Source organism: Galdieria sulphuraria (assembly GCF_000341285.1).
Source record: "Galdieria sulphuraria unplaced genomic scaffold scaf_20, whole genome shotgun sequence".
NCBI lineage: Eukaryota > Rhodophyta > Bangiophyceae > Galdieriales > Galdieriaceae > Galdieria > Galdieria sulphuraria.
The window spans coordinates 87411-105255 of NW_005178455.1; the positions used below are offsets into that span (position 1 = coordinate 87411).

The following is a 17845-nucleotide window of genomic DNA, read 5'->3' on the forward strand; positions in this document are numbered from 1 at the left end:
CTTGTGTTAACAACTTTGCTAATGTATTAGGTTGTATTGAAGTATAACTCCGAAAAACATCAAAAATATCTATTCAAGGCTACTTCACGGACACTGGTATGAATCAACACCGCAACAAGACACACCCGCAAATTAAGATCAGAACAGATAAAACAATCTCTAGAGAAAATCAGTTTGCCAATGTCGTGCTGATATCGGACAAATGGCAGTGTCGAAAACTTTCCAACTGCTTGTCAATTTCATGGTTGATCAAAAGTATTAGCAAATGGTTGGGTGGAGTTCCAGTGAGACTTGCAAAATTCGATAGAGTTACTAGTCAGTATTTATCCATAGTTGTGCTTTAAAATTTGGTATCGTTATTTTATATTCGACATATTTCCTGATACACTTTATCCCAAAGCTGTTTCCACTTTTGTTCCTCAAAGATATGAGAAAGGTGACGTTCAGAAACTCTGCAATAAAACAGTCCGAAGTTTCATAAAGTTTCTGTGGAATAGTTCTCCCAAGAATTCACGTGGTAGTTTCCACCTTTTAAGGTCTCGAAAGCCAACTACAAGAGGTACTAGGGCAAAAATGGGAATTCAAAAACTCGAAAATACGTCTTCTCTATTCAGCAGATACAAGTTTCCCAAGTTTCAAAAGATTTTAAAGTTTCTCAAGTTTCTCTCAATCTGCCCAGTTTCAAAAACCAATCCTTCACTTCAGAACGCTGAAAAAAGCTCTGTTCTGCGAATTTCTCAAGGTCACGACGATCTTTGCTCACGAAAGTGTCTACATCTGCTAAAAACTGAGAGTTTTGACAAATTTGTTCCATTTCACTAGTCTGCAAACGAACCAAGCGAGATATATAGTCTAAATAAGTCAAATATTCTAAGGGAGTAACTTGATTGCACGTTCCCGTGAGCAACACGCTATATTTGTCTTGAGTTTTGTCCTGTTGAAAGGCTTCAAAATTCTTTCTAACCGTCGCTTGCAGCTTCTCCGCTTGTTCCTTCAAATTATCGGTCTTTTCTCTCAAAAGCCTCCACTGTTTTTCTAACTGCAAGGTTTGAGTAAACCATAATTTATCTTCCAACTCTGTAAACAACGAAAAGATAGCCAATAGTTTTGAAGATTTCACAAACTTTATGGTATGGAAAGTATCTGCAGTGTCTATGCAGTGTCGTATAATACCAATAACTTGTTCAAGCTCTTCTTCCCACCTTTGAAAGCCGAGTTCTGCTTCATAGGACAAGGCATCGAAATATTCGCAGCCTGCCATTTACCATTTGTATCGCTCTTATGGCAACTGATATCCTCCAGAGATCTCTTACTGCTCACTCATCCTTGGGTTTTACCTCTACTTTTGCTCCTCGAGAATTGAATTTACTCAAGAACGAACAATCTAAAGTTATCAACGTCGGAGGATGTTCAAGTTACGTGAAGGTTCGGCGACAGAAGAGGCCCCGTCCCTGGTTGACACCAAACTGGCCACCACACTGTTGTTTAGACCGGGCTTCAGCTTCGGAAACAGTTCTCAATACCGAACTCTCTTACAATTGGGTTGATAGCCGTTCAAATCAACAAGGAAGAGTTCAAGACAGATATCTTGAAAGAGTACTTGTTTCTCGTGTATATGAAGTCGCAATAGAGTCGTCTTTAACTTTGGCTCCATCGCTCACCAAACGTCTTGGAAATAATGTCCTTTTAAAGAGAGAAGATGAACAACCTGTATTTTCTTTCAAAATTCGTGGAGCCTACAATCTTATGGCAAATGCTCCCTATGAGTTGCTTAAGAATGGCGTTGTGGCAGCTTCTGCTGGAAACCATGCCCAAGGAGTGGCCTTGGCTGCGAAGCGTTTGGGCATCATGGCAATAATTGTGATGCCTGAAACCACTCCGAAAATTAAAGTGGACGCTGTGAAGGCTCGCGGTGGAATAGCTGTTCTGCACGGAGATAACTTTGACGAAGCAAAAGAATATGCCCAAAAGCTCGTAAGTGAGAAGGGGGCATTTTTTGTACCTCCGTTTGATCATCCTGAAGTCATTGCTGGACAAGGTACCATAGGCTTGGAGTTGGTCAGACAAATGAGTGGGAAACCCTTGCATGCAGTTTTTGTTCCTGTCGGAGGAGGTGGACTTATTGCAGGTATTTCAAGTGTTCTTAAGCGACTGCGTCCGGAAGTGAAAGTGATTGGTGTTGAACCTGTTGATTCGGATGCAATGAAGCAAAGTCTTGAAGTTGGAGAAAGGGTTATCTTAAAACAAGTTGGCGTTTTTGCTGACGGAGTCGCAGTGAAGCAAGTTGGTGAAGAAACTTTTCGTCTTTGCCAAAAGTATGTCGATGAGATTATCTTAGTTGATACCGATGAGATATGTGCAGCCATTAAGGACGTATTTGAGGATACACGTTCAATATTAGAACCAGCAGGTGCGCTATCGATTGCGGGTCTGAAGTCATATGTAGATCGCCAGAAGTGTTCAGATATGAACCTTATCGCAATAGCATCCGGTGCAAATATGAATTTTGATCGGTTGCGGTATGTAAGTGAAAGAGCCGAGATAGGAGAATACAGAGAAGCAGTGTTTGCCGTCACTATTCCAGAGGAACCAGGATCCTTTCGCAAGCTTATTCAAGTAATAGGAGACTGTAGTGTTACGGAGTTTAATTATCGATATGCAGGACCTCCAGAAGCCCACGTATTTGTTGGACTTGGTATTTCTGATAAGGAAGGAGCACAACAGGCACTTAAAAGGTTTCACGATGCTGGTTATAAAGCATTGAATCTTTCAGAAAATGAGGTTGCAAAGTTACATCTTCGGCACTTGGTTGGTGGCAAAGCAAATGGTCTGACAGATGAACTTATCTTTCGCTTCGAGTTTCCAGAGAGACCAGGAGCACTTTTGAAGTTTTTGATGGCTCTGCGTCCAGATTGGAACATTTGTTTGTTTCACTATCGTAATCACGGAACTGATGTGGGTAGAGTATTGGTTGGTTTGCAAGTTCCTAGCAAGGAGAGAGATGAACTCAAGGATTCAATCGAAAGCTTAGGCTATGCAGCTGTAGAAGAAACAGACAACGTTGCATATCGATTGTTCTTAGCGAGTCATGAGCGTTTGTAAACTTGCTATTCTAATAGTAAAAAGTGTGTTTTAATATATCCAGATGCATAAGTGTATATAGTCAAATATGTGGGTTGCTGAGTTGTGGAAGCTTCCACGAGTTATATGCGAACTTATACATTCAAAGCTTCAGTGACAAATAGAAAGTTAGATAGTTTGACTGTGAATGGAAAGCTTTCCTCAAAAAAGAAAACTGGTGGTTTGACGAGTTGTGAGAAAGACAAGTTGACTTGGCATAATAGACTCACTAACTTTATTTCGGTTCAACAGGGAAAGTTGTTACCTTAAAGATCATTTCATGGGTTCCTTCTCATCAGAAAAGGTTTGGTCCTTCTTGAAGTAACAAGTTTCTGGAGGGCGACCGTTTCAAGGACGGCAACCTTGATAGACTCCCATTCATCCTTTGATGAAAGAACCCAGAAGAAATCATTCACTTTGTTCGTAATTCGGAAGAGCTGAGAGCTTTTATAATGGAAAAGACAAACTAACACTTTCAAAATGGAATAATGAGCTTTCAACAAAGTTGTGAAATTATCTTGCCTCATAGTGGAAGGTTTATAGTACTGTGTCGTCTCTATACTGGCTGCATAAACTGATGTCGAAAATGCTATTCTATTATGTATAACAAGGATGCCTTTTGATCGTTGGAGCCAGGATCAATGCGAGACTGTCACTCTTATCTCCAAGGTATATGTGAGAATTTCTTAAAAATTTGTTCTTTCAATCACTTCATGGAGATGAACAGTCAAACCATGGAAAGGTCGGACTGGGATTTCTTCTAAAATATGAATTCGAAAACAAGTGCAAAAGGTTATGAAAGCTCATGAGGATTGAATGAGTAAGAAACAGCAAAACGTAAAATGTGGAATAGCTATAAATAAATATGGAAATGATCTGTAGACAGTTGAGAAAGAAGGTCCATAAACGATATCTTATCCGACCGATCTTCGAGACAGCGCAAATCTTGTCTTCAACAATTGGCAAGAAATTGTTTCTGCTTCTGAATTTTGCAAAAACGTGTCTTTTACAGGCTTCAATTAGCCAAATGAAAACGCTACATTTTCGTTTTCATGCATAGCTTCATAAACTTTCTTAATTTCTTCCAAACTATATACCTTTGTCCGTATTCCTACACGATACTGAAAACCAAACTCATCTGTAACAATATTCTTTTCGTTTAAAGGTCTCTTCAGATTACTTTCTACAAGTTGCTTTACATTTTTGACAACTTCGAGTTGGTTTACTATAACAACAAATTCGTAGTCACAAGGAAAATCGTTATAATTGCCTTTTTCTTGTGATTTCGTCACAACAGAACCAATCAAAAGTTCTTCTGATGGAACATACTTCCGTTCTTGTTCTTTCAAACGTTCTCGTACAGTTCTGACCAATTCATTTTCCTTATCTGTCACAAATTCCTTTCCTGTCACGTGTCTTGTTTGTATTTCTTCATCTGAGAGAATTGAAGAGCGTCGTACTTTATTGAGAAACTTCAACTTTTCTGGAAAAGAGCCACCCTGTTTCCATTTTTCTAACTGCTTCAAGTCCAGCGTAGAAATCAAGTTCTTCCATTCTTGTGACTGTCTCGGAACCTCGCTATTTTCCGAGTCTACAGCCTGCGTGATAACATATTTCTTACCAATTTCTTCAGGAGATAAATGAACATTGGCCCATTGCACAGAAAACTTCGTTTTCTTATTCTCACCACTGGTGGTCAAATCTCTTTCTCTTTTTCTTCTTGTACTTTTCCTCTTATATGAACCAGCTGCGTTCTTCTTGGATGAAATACATCGAATGTTTAAAAACAACGTACGGTAGAAACAAGGTTTGCAACTAAGAACACTTCGCATTCCTTTCGTGTTTTTATTTTCGAGCCAGTTTGCAATAGAAATATAAGCCATTCCTCCAATTTTCTACGACTTCTGAATTCACAATAGAGAAGAAAGCCAATCTCAGATGAGTATTATTTACCACAAAATGATGAAAATACAAAAGGGTTTATGGGCTCCTACCACTGAGGCGTTTGTTTCAAGTAACTCATTCAAATTTTTGTACAACAAGTTCGTAAAGTGCAAACACAACAACGACAACATATGTTACCGAGTAACCTATTCTGTAAAGTATTTCAAGGTTGGTAACCTGGCATCTTGAATAACCACGTATGAACCAGGAACAGTCTCTCCAGGTTAGGAGTACCTCAAAAAAGGATGATGAGAACAAGTTACCTTGGAGACTCGGAGGTTGGTTGCCATTTTTATCTTTTCATTTCTTTATTGAGAAAACGCAATAGAATTATTATCCCCGAGGAAACAGTTTGACAGAATCCAGCCGAAAAGTAGAGCGCCTTCAGAAGACGCGCTTTGTATATGTGGAACAGGTATATTAGCCATAAATATGTGTTTCGTATTTGAATGTCTCTTTATCAAGGAAGAGTATATAAAAGATGCTGTCGTCCTTTCCACATCGGAGAATCAGAACCAAGAACTGCTTTGGAACTTCTTCGCGCCAGATTTTCTGCTTTTGCATATAGATTGTCTAAGTATATAATGGGAACGACGCATATATCCAATGAAGACTGGACATCTGATCGTCTGGCTTGGGAAAACTCTATTTTAGAGTTTTGTGATCAGTATAGTTTCATTTCCTTGGATATTTTGGAAAACAAAGTAGCTGGACCTGATCTGACATATATTTTGTTCCGGTTGGTCTTTTTGGAAATGGATATACCTAAAAATGAATGTCTTGTGTGTAGTGCCAATCTAGTAGAAAAAGGAGAAGCTTTGAATTTTATTGAAAGGAGTAAATTCATCAAGGATAGAAACCGGTGAGAATAGAAACCTTTTGTCAAAGTTGCTTTTCATAGAAACTTTTACATCAGATGGTACTATCAATCGGGACGTTTGGTCGATATTGAGCGTGGTTTTTAGTAGCTGTAGAATTATTCAAATATGGCTACCAGAATATCTCTGATGGTGCTATTATTATCATTATTATTATTGTTATTATTTCTATTGTTACTATAAAGGCACAACATACAATTGGGTTGAATGGAATGTAATTTGATAAAACAACAATTTGTCAAGTACGGCTCTTTTGTTAGTGATCACTTTTTCTCCATTTCATCAATAAGAATATCAAACAGACAATGCAAGCAACAAGCGCTTTCAGAGAAACTTTATTATGACCACTCAACAGCATAAAAAGTATTGAGAAAACCGACTCAACGAACTTCCCACTATGTCATCAACGACACAAAGTGTCTTCAACGATATAGGCCATTGTTAAACTTGTCGACTTCCTAATATAAAAATAAGAAAAATACATCGATACTCTAGTTTTATAGAAACTTACATATTCTGGAGCTGGATCTAAAGCAACAAAACGATCCTCATACTTTTTGATAAGTTCTCTTTGATCTTCAGTCAATCCCTTTATATTATAGAGATCATTGACGCTCTTGTAAGGACCATTCTTCACTATCAAAGAAGCAAGTTTTGGGTAGAAACCGGGAAACTTAGTATAGGCTCTTATATTGGCGTTGTTGATATCGACTTTGTCACCCCCACCCAAATAACCAACACCAGCATATTCTCTGGAAGCAGAAGCTGCTTGTGAAAAAAGAAACACTGTTGAAGAAATAACTCCAAGTGAAGAGAAAAGAAACTTTCGACGACTCACTGCATTTCCACTCCCTGATTGAGAACAAGTGCACAAAAGTTTCGAGGATTTGGAGGTTTCCATAAAGCGTCGACGTTGCTTCAAGACATGTCTTTGAGAAGACTCTATCTGATAACTGCGACCCTTAAGAAATGAAGACGAAACAAAGTTAAGTGAATACATCAGACCAGTAGGCAATCCACACGAGACTCGGTCACTTACAATCTCCACAAAATCCAAAATGCAGATGAGTGGAGGAGGGAAATTGCAGCCTTTTGTTCTATCATCACCAACTCCAATAATCAAAAAGGCAACATAGTTACAACTATCAATTCATTCAGTTTACATCTAGGGTATATAAAATGACGTAGATCTAAACAAATTATTTCAAACATGTAACAGAATCATTCATTTCTTCTATATGAAGTAAATGGTGTCCTTCTAACTGAATGCATACTGGGAATCCTAAGAGAATCTGCCAGTCTTTTGGCTGCAGGTGACAATGCAACGTTTCTTGAAAAACTGGTAGATACTGAAGCTGGTGTTTGAATATGCCTCTTGTCTTGCATCTTTCTCTTCTTTCCGGTTAATTTCTTTTCCAAATGAAGAGCAGCTCGTTCACGACTGTCCATATTAGGAATATGAAAATTGGAATGGCTATTGTCAGACTGAGGTTGCTTCTTATTATGCGATGCAGCCAGCAACTCATCTTGTATCCCTTCCTCATCATCATCTTCTACCAACTGAGGAGTTGCAGCTATCTGTCCCCAAGTAATGAAAGGCGAGTTGGGAATATTTCGAGGTGATAAAATAGGTGAGGTTGGCACAAAAGCGTTCAACTCTTCTGCAGTATCCAAATGGTGATTGAAAAAGTCTTCGTCTATTCTTTCATATTTGCAATTCTCATCTGCTGTCGACAAGAGTCGATGACGTTGTCCCAATCTCTTCAAAATACGAATTTCTTCTTCTTTGAGATCGACACTGGAGCTTTGACTCTCTGTGTCTCCAGTTTTCACTCGAAAAGACTCAGCTAATAAAAAGGGCAAACTTTTAAAGCGGGTATTGTCTCGCTTAATTTCTTTTCGTTCCTCCACAAACTTCCGTAGTTGGAGTTCTTGTTCAGTTAGAGGTGCTTCAGATGGGCAAAAGAAGAGACTATTCCTTTCTCTAAAAGGCCAAAAATGCAGTCTCTTTGGCCTTGTATCCCCGAGAGCAGTCAATTCTCCTGTCTGTCCTATAGCAACTAGTTGCTTCGAATCTTTTAATATTGCCTTTTCACGTAAACTCAAAGTGTTATCCGGAACACAGTCTTCCGAAAGTAATAAATTCCTTTTTCTCTTCTGTTCTTCTTCTTGTTTCACTAATAATTCGAACGAATAGTTGTCTTCACTCGTATAGTTGCGGAAAAAACTTTCCAGCGGTCGACTATAGTTGGTAGAAACTCCTTCACTTTGCAAAGTCGTCGTTCCGTGACTTGCGAAACTTTGTGGTGTACAGAGTGTCGAAAACGAATCTTGTGCTCGACTAAGCCAATTTATCTTATACGAACTCGATAAAAAGTCAACATTTTCACTTGCTTCGGGTAGTTGTCCCCTCTCCTCCAACGCCGCTAGTTTTCGTCTCAGTTTTGGAAGGTCAGGAAAGTAGCTATCGACGATGACTTTGTTTAATATATCTACATATTCTTCTTCGGAACATATCTTTTTGTTACTATTTGGATAGCTGTTACGTGCAATGTCCTTTTTCCTATCGGATGATGACGCACAACTCATGAACGATCCAATTCCATCCACATGAAAGGAATGAATGAATGTTGATCATCCTCATAATAATAATAATAATAATGACCATTGCCTTGAGAAGGCATCCCTTGCAACATGTTGTTTGGTTTGTTTCCACAACATACCTGCTATCAAGATATAAGTACCCAACAAATTTCCAAAACTTTCACAAAAACCTTTGAAAGTATGTGATATTTCACTCATTAAGGTTCCTTGATGAGTAGCCTACTATCGCAGAGTCCCAACCACTGAATGGGAAGCGTTACGATTCAGCCATAGACGCAATCTCCTTTGTGGCTCATTCTCATCTTCTTTGGAAATCATCCGAAAGCTATGTTTACTTTTATTCCAAACACTTCATTGCAGCAGTTATTTTCTTCTACTCTTTGTCCCAAGAAAAAGCATCGTTCTTCGTTAGGTTTTCACTATTCTCGTGCTCAAACTGGTAAGAACAACATTTCAATAGATTATTTCCTGTTTTATTCTTTATTGAATTTGACTAGCAAAGGCTTCTCTTCAACCACTCTTATGGGAACGTTGCAAGAAAGATATTGCCAAAGTACAGCAACTATTTCAGAGTCTCCCCATCGATGGTCAACGTACTATGCACACTGCTCTCGCTCTTGCACTTGCTTTTACTCTATGTATGCCAACAACAAGCCTTGCTTTAACAAGATCAGATATTAGATCCCTCACATATGATCAAGTAAAAGGTACAGGTATTGCTAGTCGATGTCCAGAAGTGGATACTGCAAAGGGTATCATCAAGTTGGATAAGAACAAAAAATACAAATTGGTGGACCTGTGCCTGGAACCCAAAAGTTTCCAAGTCGAAGAAGAATATGTCACCAAAAGAGGTAAAGGAGAGTCTCGTCGCGAGTTTGTGGACGCAAAACTGGTTACCAGGGCGACCTACACTTTGTCTAATATTGAAGGAACGTTGAATTTTGAAGATAACGACTTGGTATTTCGTGAACGAGATGGTTTGGATTATGCAGCTTGTACGGTTCAATTGCCTGGTGGAGAACGTGTTCCTTTTCTGTTTTCTATCAAGAAATTGGTCGCCAAAGCTGCCAACGTTGATCAAGGCATTAATACTGCAACCGAATTTGGTGGTCAATTCAAAGTAACTGGATATCGTACTGGACTATTCTTGGATCCCAAAGGTCGAGGAGGAACTTCGGGTTATGACATGGCTGTTGCTCTACCAGCAAGGGAAGCGGATGGAGCAGAAGGCCAAGATGACTTGTTGAGAGAAAATAACAAAACATTCGATGTTACAGATGGTTCAATAGAAATGGCTGTAAACAAGCTGGATCCAACTAGTGGTGAAATTGCAGGCGTTTTCGTTTCTGAACAACTTTCCGATACGGATATGGGAGCCAAGGATCCTAAAAAATTACTATTGAAAGGTATCTTTTATGCTCGCGTAGTGGAAGATGATACCGCAGCTGAATAGTTGTGGAACTATTTCCATCTGTTTCAGGGTTTCTTCTTCGTCAGTTGATGATAAATAGTTGTTCATGATGGAGACTTTGTATCGCAAACTATCCAACTTTGAAAAGTTTCCAATGATATTACAAAGCCACTTGCATTGCGGTGTCCTCCACCTTTAAAGTATTCGGATATTCGTGTAGTATCCCAATCACCAATTGAACGAAGACTCACTTTTAGTTTATTCTCAATAGGATATACTACTGCAGCTACTGGAAGAAGAGAGCATTTTTCGCTTTCTTTAGCCAACACATTTCCAAGTTCACTCCGCAATCGAGCCATATGACTATCCACCATAACAGCCAAAAATTTATGTTCTGGCAAAGGTTCAATAACAAAAGTGTTTTGAAGCTCTTTAAGAATCATCTTTTCATTCTCTTCTATAGCAAGTTTACCTAAAGACACGAGATCATCTACCGTCAGATGGACAAGTTCCTCGAATACTTGTGGATTGCTATTCACGTCATATTCTATCAGTTGCTGAGACAATCCACTGACAATTTCCTTTTCAACTTCATTTTTGAGTGATAAAATATCATAAAATACTTCTCACCTTGCTTCCTTGTTCCTTCCACAACCACAAATCGGCATCTTGTACAGCTCTAAGAATAGGAAGAAAATGGGTTTCCGCCAACTGCAAATCTATCAAGTCTTGTTGAAAGAAATGTCTTGAAAGGTTCGAAAAGTAGTTCCAAGCCAAGCCACAAGCGGAACGTTGATCATCCAAATACAGCTCTATTTGATAGGAAGACCACTGGTCGGGGTTTGTTTGCAAATAGGAAATAGCTGTTTTGTGATGATCGATAATAACAGTATGCGTGTTCTTTGCCAGTTCTTCCACTAAACCGTTTCCTATATAGTCCAAAAGAAATACGGTGTCCACGTGTTCTAGAGCTTTGGGTTCCAAGGAGTATGCTTCATAAGTTTTATGAGGAATAAAACGAACGTTTGCTGAATACTTTTTGAAAAACAAATATGCACAAGTTGCAGCAAATATTCCGTCGTTGCAAGGATAGTGATAAAATACCCAAACTTGACGTGGAAGTGATTGCCAAAACGAAGAAGACATGAACAAACACACAAAATCTATTCGGAACTTTGAGTTTATCGTACATATTTTATTCTCATTTTGGTTCGATACTTTTGTGTATACATACATACGCGTTGAAACCATTTCGAGAAATTTTTATGATTGCTCGACCATCGTTGCCTGGCTTTTATTATGATCCTCAAACAGACCGATATTATCGAAGGACAAGAGAGTTATTAGTGGATCAACAACCACAAGATCACTTTTATGAAGAAACATATACGAAGAGGAATACAAGAAGAACCAGTATTTTAGAACATCTGAAGAGAAGAGAAAACAATGCACTGCCTAGACTCAGTTGTGCACAAACTTGTCAAAGTTTCTTACACTATTTCCCAATATCTCAAGCGAAACAAGAGAAACTGGAAAGTCGTTCATTGTTGCCTCGGTTCTTTGACTTTGATACTTGTTCGAATAGTGGAGTAAGAGTTTGTATGCTTTCCACTGACCCTGGCTCTTTTGGTGTCACACAAATATCTTTCGACGCTACTACAGGTGTTCAATTTAAGAGATTTTTTTATATTGATTATGGTTCCTTGCAAATAGAATTCGCACGTCATCTTCCAACGGAGGATTCTTCGACACTGTTGCTTTGTCGTAGTCTGGAATACCAAAGCTTTGTTATTGTCAACAACACGAATACAAATGGAGCTAACTGGGTTTGTCAAAGAAAGTCAAAGCCTTGTTTCTGTTTAGAAGTAAATAGAAAGTGTAGTCCTGGAAACTCAAACATATTATTTGCTTCTGGGCACTGCGGAGGTCAAGTCCGTTTGGAGAACATTGTATCGGAACGATCGATTGACACTTGTCACAGTTGGAAACTGCATAAGAATTCTGATATAGTTACCTTAGATTTTATTGATAGTCATTCGTTGATTGCTGCTTCACGTTCTGGAGAAGGCTGTATATTGGATAGTCGACAAAGATTTCCTTGTTTCTCTTTTTCGTTAAACTCCAACGGCAATAGACTCGAATCCTCCATACCAGGAGCTAATCCTCTTAGTTGTAAAGCTTTGCAAGAATTTTCAGCTGTAATATTTGGGTTGGTTTCTAATCGTTTGGAGTTGTGGGATTTAAGAAAGTTATCTCAGAAGAATGTCAGCTATGATGATCATCATATGGATTATTTTCCATTACCCATCAGTGTTTCTACTTGTTTAGACTTGGTCACTTGTGGCTCCACAGACAATCAGTTGAGAGTTTGGGACTTGAAAAAGGGAGGTTTGCCTATCTTCATGGAAACATGTCATTATTCAGCGAGTGCTTCTCCCATTTGTTGTAGTTTTCTTTCAGGTCATCCACCCGTTGGAATACTGTTTTCTAGTTTGAATTCTATCGGTGCATTGCAGAATTTTTGTAGCAAGTCCTCGCAATCTCAAGATGTTCAATATTAGGGTTGATAGGTTACTATGTTGTTTTCATAGCATTGGTAGTCATGGTGGGATGGACGAAGGTTACTGAGTTGTTTTATAATAGCAGTTATGAAATACATTTTGTACTTATCCTTTGGTTCCAACGAAATGGAAATGACTTGAGCAATGGTAAGCAGTTCCAAAGTCTTTGTTTGAGTAACCTCTTTTCAAGCTTCATTTCTGAGATATGAAGTGATTCTATAGGAGTGGTTTCCCTCTCCAGTGAAGATTGTATGAATACTTTTGTCAAGCATGAGAACAAAAGAATGAAAGCAAGTTGTACGTATATCCTATTTATATCATCCTTGTTACAAGTTGTGTGTGAGAAAGCGTGAGTGAATATAGTCTTGAAACGCTACGGGTATATAACACGTTTCGTCTAACCTTTTCTTACTGTACAATAACATACTTTTGTTTCTAAATGATAGAATGTTGTTTCCTTAGAAAGACAAGAGAAACTCAAAGTCGTCGTGTCATGCTTCTTCTTCTTCGTATGTCACTTTTCCATGTCCACTTATATCCATCATTGTCGCTTGGACAAGTTGAGAAAATCCAATGTTGAGTCTTTGTTTATGGTTTGTTGTGAAGTTTGCTTTGGTTAGGGATTGTTTTCATAACTTGTAGACTGTTCCTAGTTGTTTACTACGTGCGAGGGTTCTGCTCATCTATATACTTGCTAGGCCTAAGATATGATTTTGTTGTGGATTGCGGTAATAACCCAAAAGCAAGTGTAGAGCACTATGCTCAATCATATATCGGAAGCAAGCACTATGAAAAGTTTAAGTTTGAGAGGTACTAAAACATACACCAAGCTACAACCGAACAGTTTGAGGTCTGAGAACTTGGATTGGTCCAGTCCAGCATCCAAGAAGGATGAAGACCTTAGTGACTTGTTGTGGAAAATCAAGTTGGCTTCCATTCATAATGAAGATTCGGATGAACCTTTGGAAGAGGACTCACGAGTAGCAAGAACACAAAGTGTTTTCCCATATTTGTTAGATTATGATAGTAGAAATGGGTGCATTTCTAGACCTACGAAACAACCCATTTCACTATTTGCTTTAGGTAATACTTCAGACTCTAGTGTACAATCCGATTCCAGTATCCATTGGATGGCTTCTTCTGACCCAGTCAATGAAGAGGGCATTGCATTATTTCCTGATAGTTGTTCTTCACGTACCGTATTTTCCAATGTATCACCCACTCGGAGAATATCTGAAAGTTTATCACCCGTATCTCCTACAGAGAAATTTTCCAAGTCTTCTTCCAAAAAGACCAATGTAGCCCCAAGACAAGAGACAAGTGATGGTGGAATAGGAAGAATAAGGAATGATGTTGGTCCTAAAGTAGTGATGTTGGTTCTTCTTGCACATCTTGAACATGTCTACAAGTATGCATGTTTGGTGCGAGATTTACTCCAGCTCTATTCCATTGATGTGAGTTGTAAGGTAAATATGTTTTGCTAGTTGAATTCTATTTCAATGGAATGAATGGATGTAATAGATGGAAGAAGAAGATGGCTCCAGCATATTACCTGAACATGTGGCTCCTATTGCGAGTAAAATACCAGAAACAACTCGTATTATGTTGATTGGTCCAAGACATGTTTTAGATGGCACTTGTCATTTCCAAACTTGGAACGGTCGCTGTATCGAATCGACTCTATTTGTAGCTATTGATCATTTATTGGAAGAGAATCTTCGCTTGCAATGCTACCCAAAGATGAATGTTGTATCTACAGTTGGAGTAGTTTCTCCTTACTGTAGTTCTGTTAGTGTCTTTGTCAACAAGGTGACACAAATATTGAATACCAGGCACTCTCTTCACTCTCAGTTATTGATGTCCATCTCCGTTTGTGAGAAATGTTCGCTTCTTTTCAAAAGCTTTCTGGAAAAACGACTTTATTCAGTTGATTCATGTCCCATGGAGACTTTAATATCTGCACTAGACTCCATTCTTCCTCGTCGTCAACCATGTTTTTATAATTGTCGCGCTGCTTATCATTCCAATGCGAGCAGTGTTACTAGGAAAACTTTATATTTGTTTTCGATCATGAGACATTGGGAGTTGTGTATTCATTCTGTTCGTGAACGCTGTGCACAACTATATCGCCAATTGTCACAAATGGCAACCTTTCATAATGACTTGGAGAGAGAAATGAGATTATTTCTATTGAAGCAAATTGTAGACAAATGGAATGTATTGGATAAATCATATCAAGAAATGAAACAACTTTGGAATGCTCTTGTAACAAAGTGGTTGTAAACGAGGAGGGTAATAGTTTTATGTTTTTTTTGGGTTCGAGATGAGATGATAGTAACACACGTAGGTTGATTATGCTCACCAAATAGGTCCAATAGTGTGATGTGTGTTGATGCTGTTTGTATCGCAGAGTTTTACAAATGATTATAAAATGTCTATTCTTTTACTCAAACGATCTTTTTCTGTGGATCCACGTTGCAAGCAACTAAATTCATACGAAATTCGATAAAATCGCTGCCTTCCTTTTCAACCGTATTTCCTCTTTCAAACCCACACTTTTCTAAAAGAAACGCCTTTTCTGTATCTTCCACAGCCACATCCGCTGATACCACTAAACAACCCTTTTGCTTTAACATTTTCAGACTTCCAAGTACCAATTTGTTTTCCATTTCACTGGGAACATTAGGCAACCGAAAACTGGCAACATATAAACCATTGGTTTGCAAAGGTGACTCAAAGCCTTTTTTTAAGTCTACTGGGACTCTCTCTATAGCAAAGAGACTATATCCCACCACATCTTCACCAATCTGGGCAACCAAACAAGATTCCAAGCTATTTTCTATCAATGACTCCACTAGGCTAGGAGTCAAAACTTCGCTATGAGATACAATAAAGTGGACATCATTTCTGGTGGCTCTTCGAAGAGTCCAAATGATATTTCCTCTTTCGTCTTTAGGCCACTTTGCTTGCTTCACTGTTTCCGTGGCACCTACTAGTTTGAACCCAGTTCTTGATCGACGACGAGAAGAAGGTAAATAAGAAAAGACACGAAAAGATGGGTTTTTGTATGCCGCAAGTGGGAAATGATGGCAACGTGGGTGAGCAACTACTGAATAGAATACAAAACCACTTGAGATCATAGCGGCAATGATGAAAACCTGAAATCAACGGCAATGATGAATAGTTACTCGATGATCATAGCTCAACAACAATTATCGGAAGCAGCTATACGCATTGAAAACTTGGAATTCTTGTTTCTCCAACACTATACAAAAGACTGGTCAGATGAAGAGAAAGCAGCGTTGCAGGATCCTTGGGTACGAGAGCTTTGTATACAAGCCTTTATTCAAGACCTCTGGACGAGTCGTTTTCGTAAAGCTCCTGTTGAGTATTACAGTTGGCCGCTTGATAGAAGAAAATCGTTTCTCGGTCGTGGTAAGTTTTCTTGTGCAACTTTGTGTGTGTGTGTGTTTCTCAACGCTTATAGTACCCAACGAAAATCATCTTTGCAAGTCGTTGATTGTAGAAAATACCAAATACGTTGAAAAGTTTGCAACTCCGGTCTATTATGAGAAATATTATTGCTGTATTATACAATATTCTTCTAAATTGAATTCAGAAGCGGTTTCTCGTCTTTTTCGCAAGCACATGTCTCACGTACCTAGAAAATATGTAAGTCTATTTCATTGTGAGAATAATGAATAACGAAGATTGTAGTTCAACTTTCAATTCGCTTATGACTGTGAAAGCATAACAGGATATCCATTCAATGCAGTTACTCCGTTGGGAATGAAAAGAAGACTTCCTGTAATAATATCCAATGCTATAGTCGATCTAGATCCTCCTTTTATATGGTTGGGTGGTGGAAGAGAAGATGTCAAATGGTATGTGAATGTTGCACAACTTGTCGATGCATTCGGTGCAATTGTGGCTGCAATCGATGGAACCAGTGGTTAGAGTCAACGGCTCTGTTTTGAAAAAGGAATAGGAATGGATATACTTTGATTAATAAACTTTGTTCATCACATGCAATGCTTTGACATCCCATCATGTTTTCAAATCTATCGAGTCACATTCATTGGACATTGAAAGAAATGTCACACAGAGATGTAAACACTCGTCCTGTTGTAGAAGAGAAGAAAACTACTGAAACAGTTTTGAGTTGGAAAAAGTGGTTACTTAAACGTGAGGTATGGAAAAGCTGTTGTTACTAGTCCTCTTGCTTGCTCTTGTATGACCTCGTCGGATAGTCGTTGTTGCAAGTACTCAACCTGTTATTGGTATTTGCTTCAGCACTAGTCATTTGGAAGGGTGCCATAGCAGTTTCCTTATCCGAAAGTCCAGTTGTGGTAGTTTTGAGGTGGGAGTTTTAATACTTTTGTATCTCCGTGTTGATCATCTTTTGCAAAACAGTGGGAGTATGGAACCCGGCATGAGAAGAGGTGACTTATTGGTGTTGAGTAATAGAACGAAACAACTTCGTTGTGGTGATATTGTGGTATATAAAGTACAAAATCGAGAAATTCCCATCGTGCATCGTATAATTGAGGTATGTTTTATTTCCAGACTTTCGTGCTTTACAGAGTAGTGACTGACTGTTCAAGGTGCACGACGATGGAAACGAACCTTTGTATTTGACCAAAGGGGATAATAACTTTTTTGATGATCGCAGTTTGTATTCACCGAATACTTTTTTCTTGAGAAGAGGTGATATTGTTGGCAAGTCCATCTTCATAGTTCGGTGGGTCGGTATGGTAAGGTTATGGAAATGATTCTCTTTTTGTTTATTCTGTTTTATCACCATGTAGGTCACCATTATTATGAAGGAGCATCCATTTTTGAAATTGATTATTGTTGGTTTTTTATCATTGACAGTTTTGTTGGGAGAATGAAATGGTGAATGCCCTCAAGTCATTTGCATTTTAGTATTGACACTCTCACCTATTCAAAAGAAAACAGACACACATACATATGCACATATACACATATGTATATTTGTGTATGGTCATCCGGTAAAAAGAATATTCTTGATCCAGTCATATATCATCGGTTGCATTCCTAGCTTTACATGACCGTACATTTTGCAATTGTCTCAGCTGGAAAATATTTTATTGTGAAATGAGGTTTCTCTGAGGGCCTTCCATCTATGTTGAAACTACTATCCATTATCCTTCTTAAAAAAGTTGTATGTACAGTCCACCCTAGTTGCGTAGGATATGTCGATGTCAACGATTATTCCTTTATCAACAAAGCCATCCTAAGAATACCGTCTCCTCTGGACGTCCACTCCATGGCACAAAAATGAACAACGTGGATGACGTGTCCTT

At 38.6% G+C, this 17845-nt stretch overlaps 13 protein-coding genes across 14 annotated transcripts; 7 read left to right on the forward strand and 6 right to left on the reverse strand.

The window, feature by feature from the left end:
* Nucleotides 1–5: 5 nt before the first annotated feature.
* On the reverse strand, nucleotides 6–1270 carry Gasu_26980 (uncharacterized protein). Its single transcript, XM_005706375.1, has one exon. The coding sequence runs from the start codon at nucleotides 1259–1261 to the stop codon at nucleotides 656–658; it is 606 nt and encodes a 201-aa protein (XP_005706432.1). The 5' UTR covers nucleotides 1262–1270; the 3' UTR covers nucleotides 6–655.
* A 10-nt stretch (nucleotides 1271–1280) lies between these two features.
* Gasu_26990 (threonine dehydratase) lies at nucleotides 1281–3709 on the forward strand. Its single transcript, XM_005706376.1, has one exon. The coding sequence runs from the start codon at nucleotides 1282–1284 to the stop codon at nucleotides 3100–3102; it is 1821 nt and encodes a 606-aa protein (XP_005706433.1). The 5' UTR covers nucleotide 1281; the 3' UTR covers nucleotides 3103–3709.
* Nucleotides 3710–4105: 396 nt separating this feature from the next.
* Nucleotides 4106–5040, reverse strand: Gasu_27000 (uncharacterized protein). The gene has a single exon (XM_005706377.1). The coding sequence runs from the start codon at nucleotides 5001–5003 to the stop codon at nucleotides 4140–4142; it is 864 nt and encodes a 287-aa protein (XP_005706434.1). The 5' UTR covers nucleotides 5004–5040; the 3' UTR covers nucleotides 4106–4139.
* A 10-nt stretch (nucleotides 5041–5050) lies between these two features.
* On the forward strand, nucleotides 5051–6184 carry Gasu_27010 (SEC-C motif domain protein). Its single transcript, XM_005706378.1, has 6 exons — nucleotides 5051–5232; nucleotides 5279–5342; nucleotides 5393–5479; nucleotides 5530–5803; nucleotides 5855–5926; nucleotides 5981–6184. Exons 1-6 carry the CDS (start codon nucleotides 5059–5061, stop codon nucleotides 6027–6029), a joined length of 720 nt encoding a protein of 239 aa, XP_005706435.1. The 5' UTR covers nucleotides 5051–5058; the 3' UTR covers nucleotides 6030–6184.
* A 51-nt stretch (nucleotides 6185–6235) lies between these two features.
* On the reverse strand, nucleotides 6236–7060 carry Gasu_27020 (photosystem II PsbU protein). The gene is made up of 2 exons (XM_005706379.1): nucleotides 6454–7060; nucleotides 6236–6400 (listed from the first exon to the last, which is right to left on the reverse strand). Exons 1-2 carry the CDS (start codon nucleotides 6940–6942, stop codon nucleotides 6365–6367), a joined length of 525 nt encoding a protein of 174 aa, XP_005706436.1. The 5' UTR covers nucleotides 6943–7060; the 3' UTR covers nucleotides 6236–6364.
* Nucleotides 7061–7076: 16 nt separating this feature from the next.
* On the reverse strand, nucleotides 7077–8580 carry Gasu_27030 (es2 protein). Its single transcript, XM_005706380.1, has one exon. The coding sequence runs from the start codon at nucleotides 8529–8531 to the stop codon at nucleotides 7164–7166; it is 1368 nt and encodes a 455-aa protein (XP_005706437.1). The 5' UTR covers nucleotides 8532–8580; the 3' UTR covers nucleotides 7077–7163.
* Nucleotides 8581–8760: 180 nt separating this feature from the next.
* Nucleotides 8761–10091, forward strand: Gasu_27040 (photosystem II PsbO protein). Its single transcript, XM_005706381.1, has 2 exons — nucleotides 8761–8985; nucleotides 9044–10091. Exons 1-2 carry the CDS (start codon nucleotides 8874–8876, stop codon nucleotides 9997–9999), a joined length of 1068 nt encoding a protein of 355 aa, XP_005706438.1. The 5' UTR covers nucleotides 8761–8873; the 3' UTR covers nucleotides 10000–10091.
* Nucleotides 10092–10095: 4 nt separating this feature from the next.
* On the reverse strand, nucleotides 10096–11130 carry Gasu_27050 (nucleic acid binding protein). Its single transcript, XM_005706382.1, has 3 exons — nucleotides 10588–11130; nucleotides 10209–10538; nucleotides 10096–10150 (listed from the first exon to the last, which is right to left on the reverse strand). The coding sequence occupies exons 1-3, from the start codon at nucleotides 11101–11103 to the stop codon at nucleotides 10118–10120; spliced, it is 879 nt and encodes a 292-aa protein (XP_005706439.1). The 5' UTR covers nucleotides 11104–11130; the 3' UTR covers nucleotides 10096–10117.
* Nucleotides 11131–11140: 10 nt separating this feature from the next.
* Nucleotides 11141–12911, forward strand: Gasu_27060 (uncharacterized protein). Its single transcript, XM_005706383.1, has 3 exons — nucleotides 11141–12462; nucleotides 12519–12665; nucleotides 12741–12911. The coding sequence occupies exons 1-3, from the start codon at nucleotides 11223–11225 to the stop codon at nucleotides 12869–12871; spliced, it is 1518 nt and encodes a 505-aa protein (XP_005706440.1). The 5' UTR covers nucleotides 11141–11222; the 3' UTR covers nucleotides 12872–12911.
* Nucleotides 12912–13230: 319 nt separating this feature from the next.
* On the forward strand, nucleotides 13231–14881 carry Gasu_27070 (uncharacterized protein). Its single transcript, XM_005706384.1, has 2 exons — nucleotides 13231–13984; nucleotides 14040–14881. The coding sequence occupies exons 1-2, from the start codon at nucleotides 13277–13279 to the stop codon at nucleotides 14799–14801; spliced, it is 1470 nt and encodes a 489-aa protein (XP_005706441.1). The 5' UTR covers nucleotides 13231–13276; the 3' UTR covers nucleotides 14802–14881.
* A 24-nt stretch (nucleotides 14882–14905) lies between these two features.
* Gasu_27080 (uncharacterized protein) lies at nucleotides 14906–15660 on the reverse strand. Its single transcript, XM_005706385.1, has one exon. The coding sequence runs from the start codon at nucleotides 15656–15658 to the stop codon at nucleotides 14966–14968; it is 693 nt and encodes a 230-aa protein (XP_005706442.1). The 5' UTR covers nucleotides 15659–15660; the 3' UTR covers nucleotides 14906–14965.
* A 10-nt stretch (nucleotides 15661–15670) lies between these two features.
* Nucleotides 15671–16546, forward strand: Gasu_27090 (prolyl-tRNA synthetase-like protein). Its single transcript, XM_005706386.1, has 3 exons — nucleotides 15671–15953; nucleotides 16006–16190; nucleotides 16236–16546. The coding sequence occupies exons 1-3, from the start codon at nucleotides 15692–15694 to the stop codon at nucleotides 16473–16475; spliced, it is 687 nt and encodes a 228-aa protein (XP_005706443.1). The 5' UTR covers nucleotides 15671–15691; the 3' UTR covers nucleotides 16476–16546.
* Nucleotides 16547–16550: 4 nt separating this feature from the next.
* Nucleotides 16551–17601, forward strand: Gasu_27100 (signal peptidase I). 2 transcript variants are annotated; one of them, XM_005706387.1, is made up of 5 exons: nucleotides 16551–16708; nucleotides 16769–16878; nucleotides 16932–17067; nucleotides 17123–17272; nucleotides 17327–17601. In XM_005706387.1, the coding sequence occupies exons 1-5, from the start codon at nucleotides 16568–16570 to the stop codon at nucleotides 17408–17410; spliced, it is 621 nt and encodes a 206-aa protein (XP_005706444.1). In that variant the 5' UTR covers nucleotides 16551–16567; the 3' UTR covers nucleotides 17411–17601. Both variants share the same exon structure in this region, with proteins under 2 accessions (XP_005706444.1, XP_005706445.1).
* Nucleotides 17602–17845: the final 244 nt, after the last annotated feature.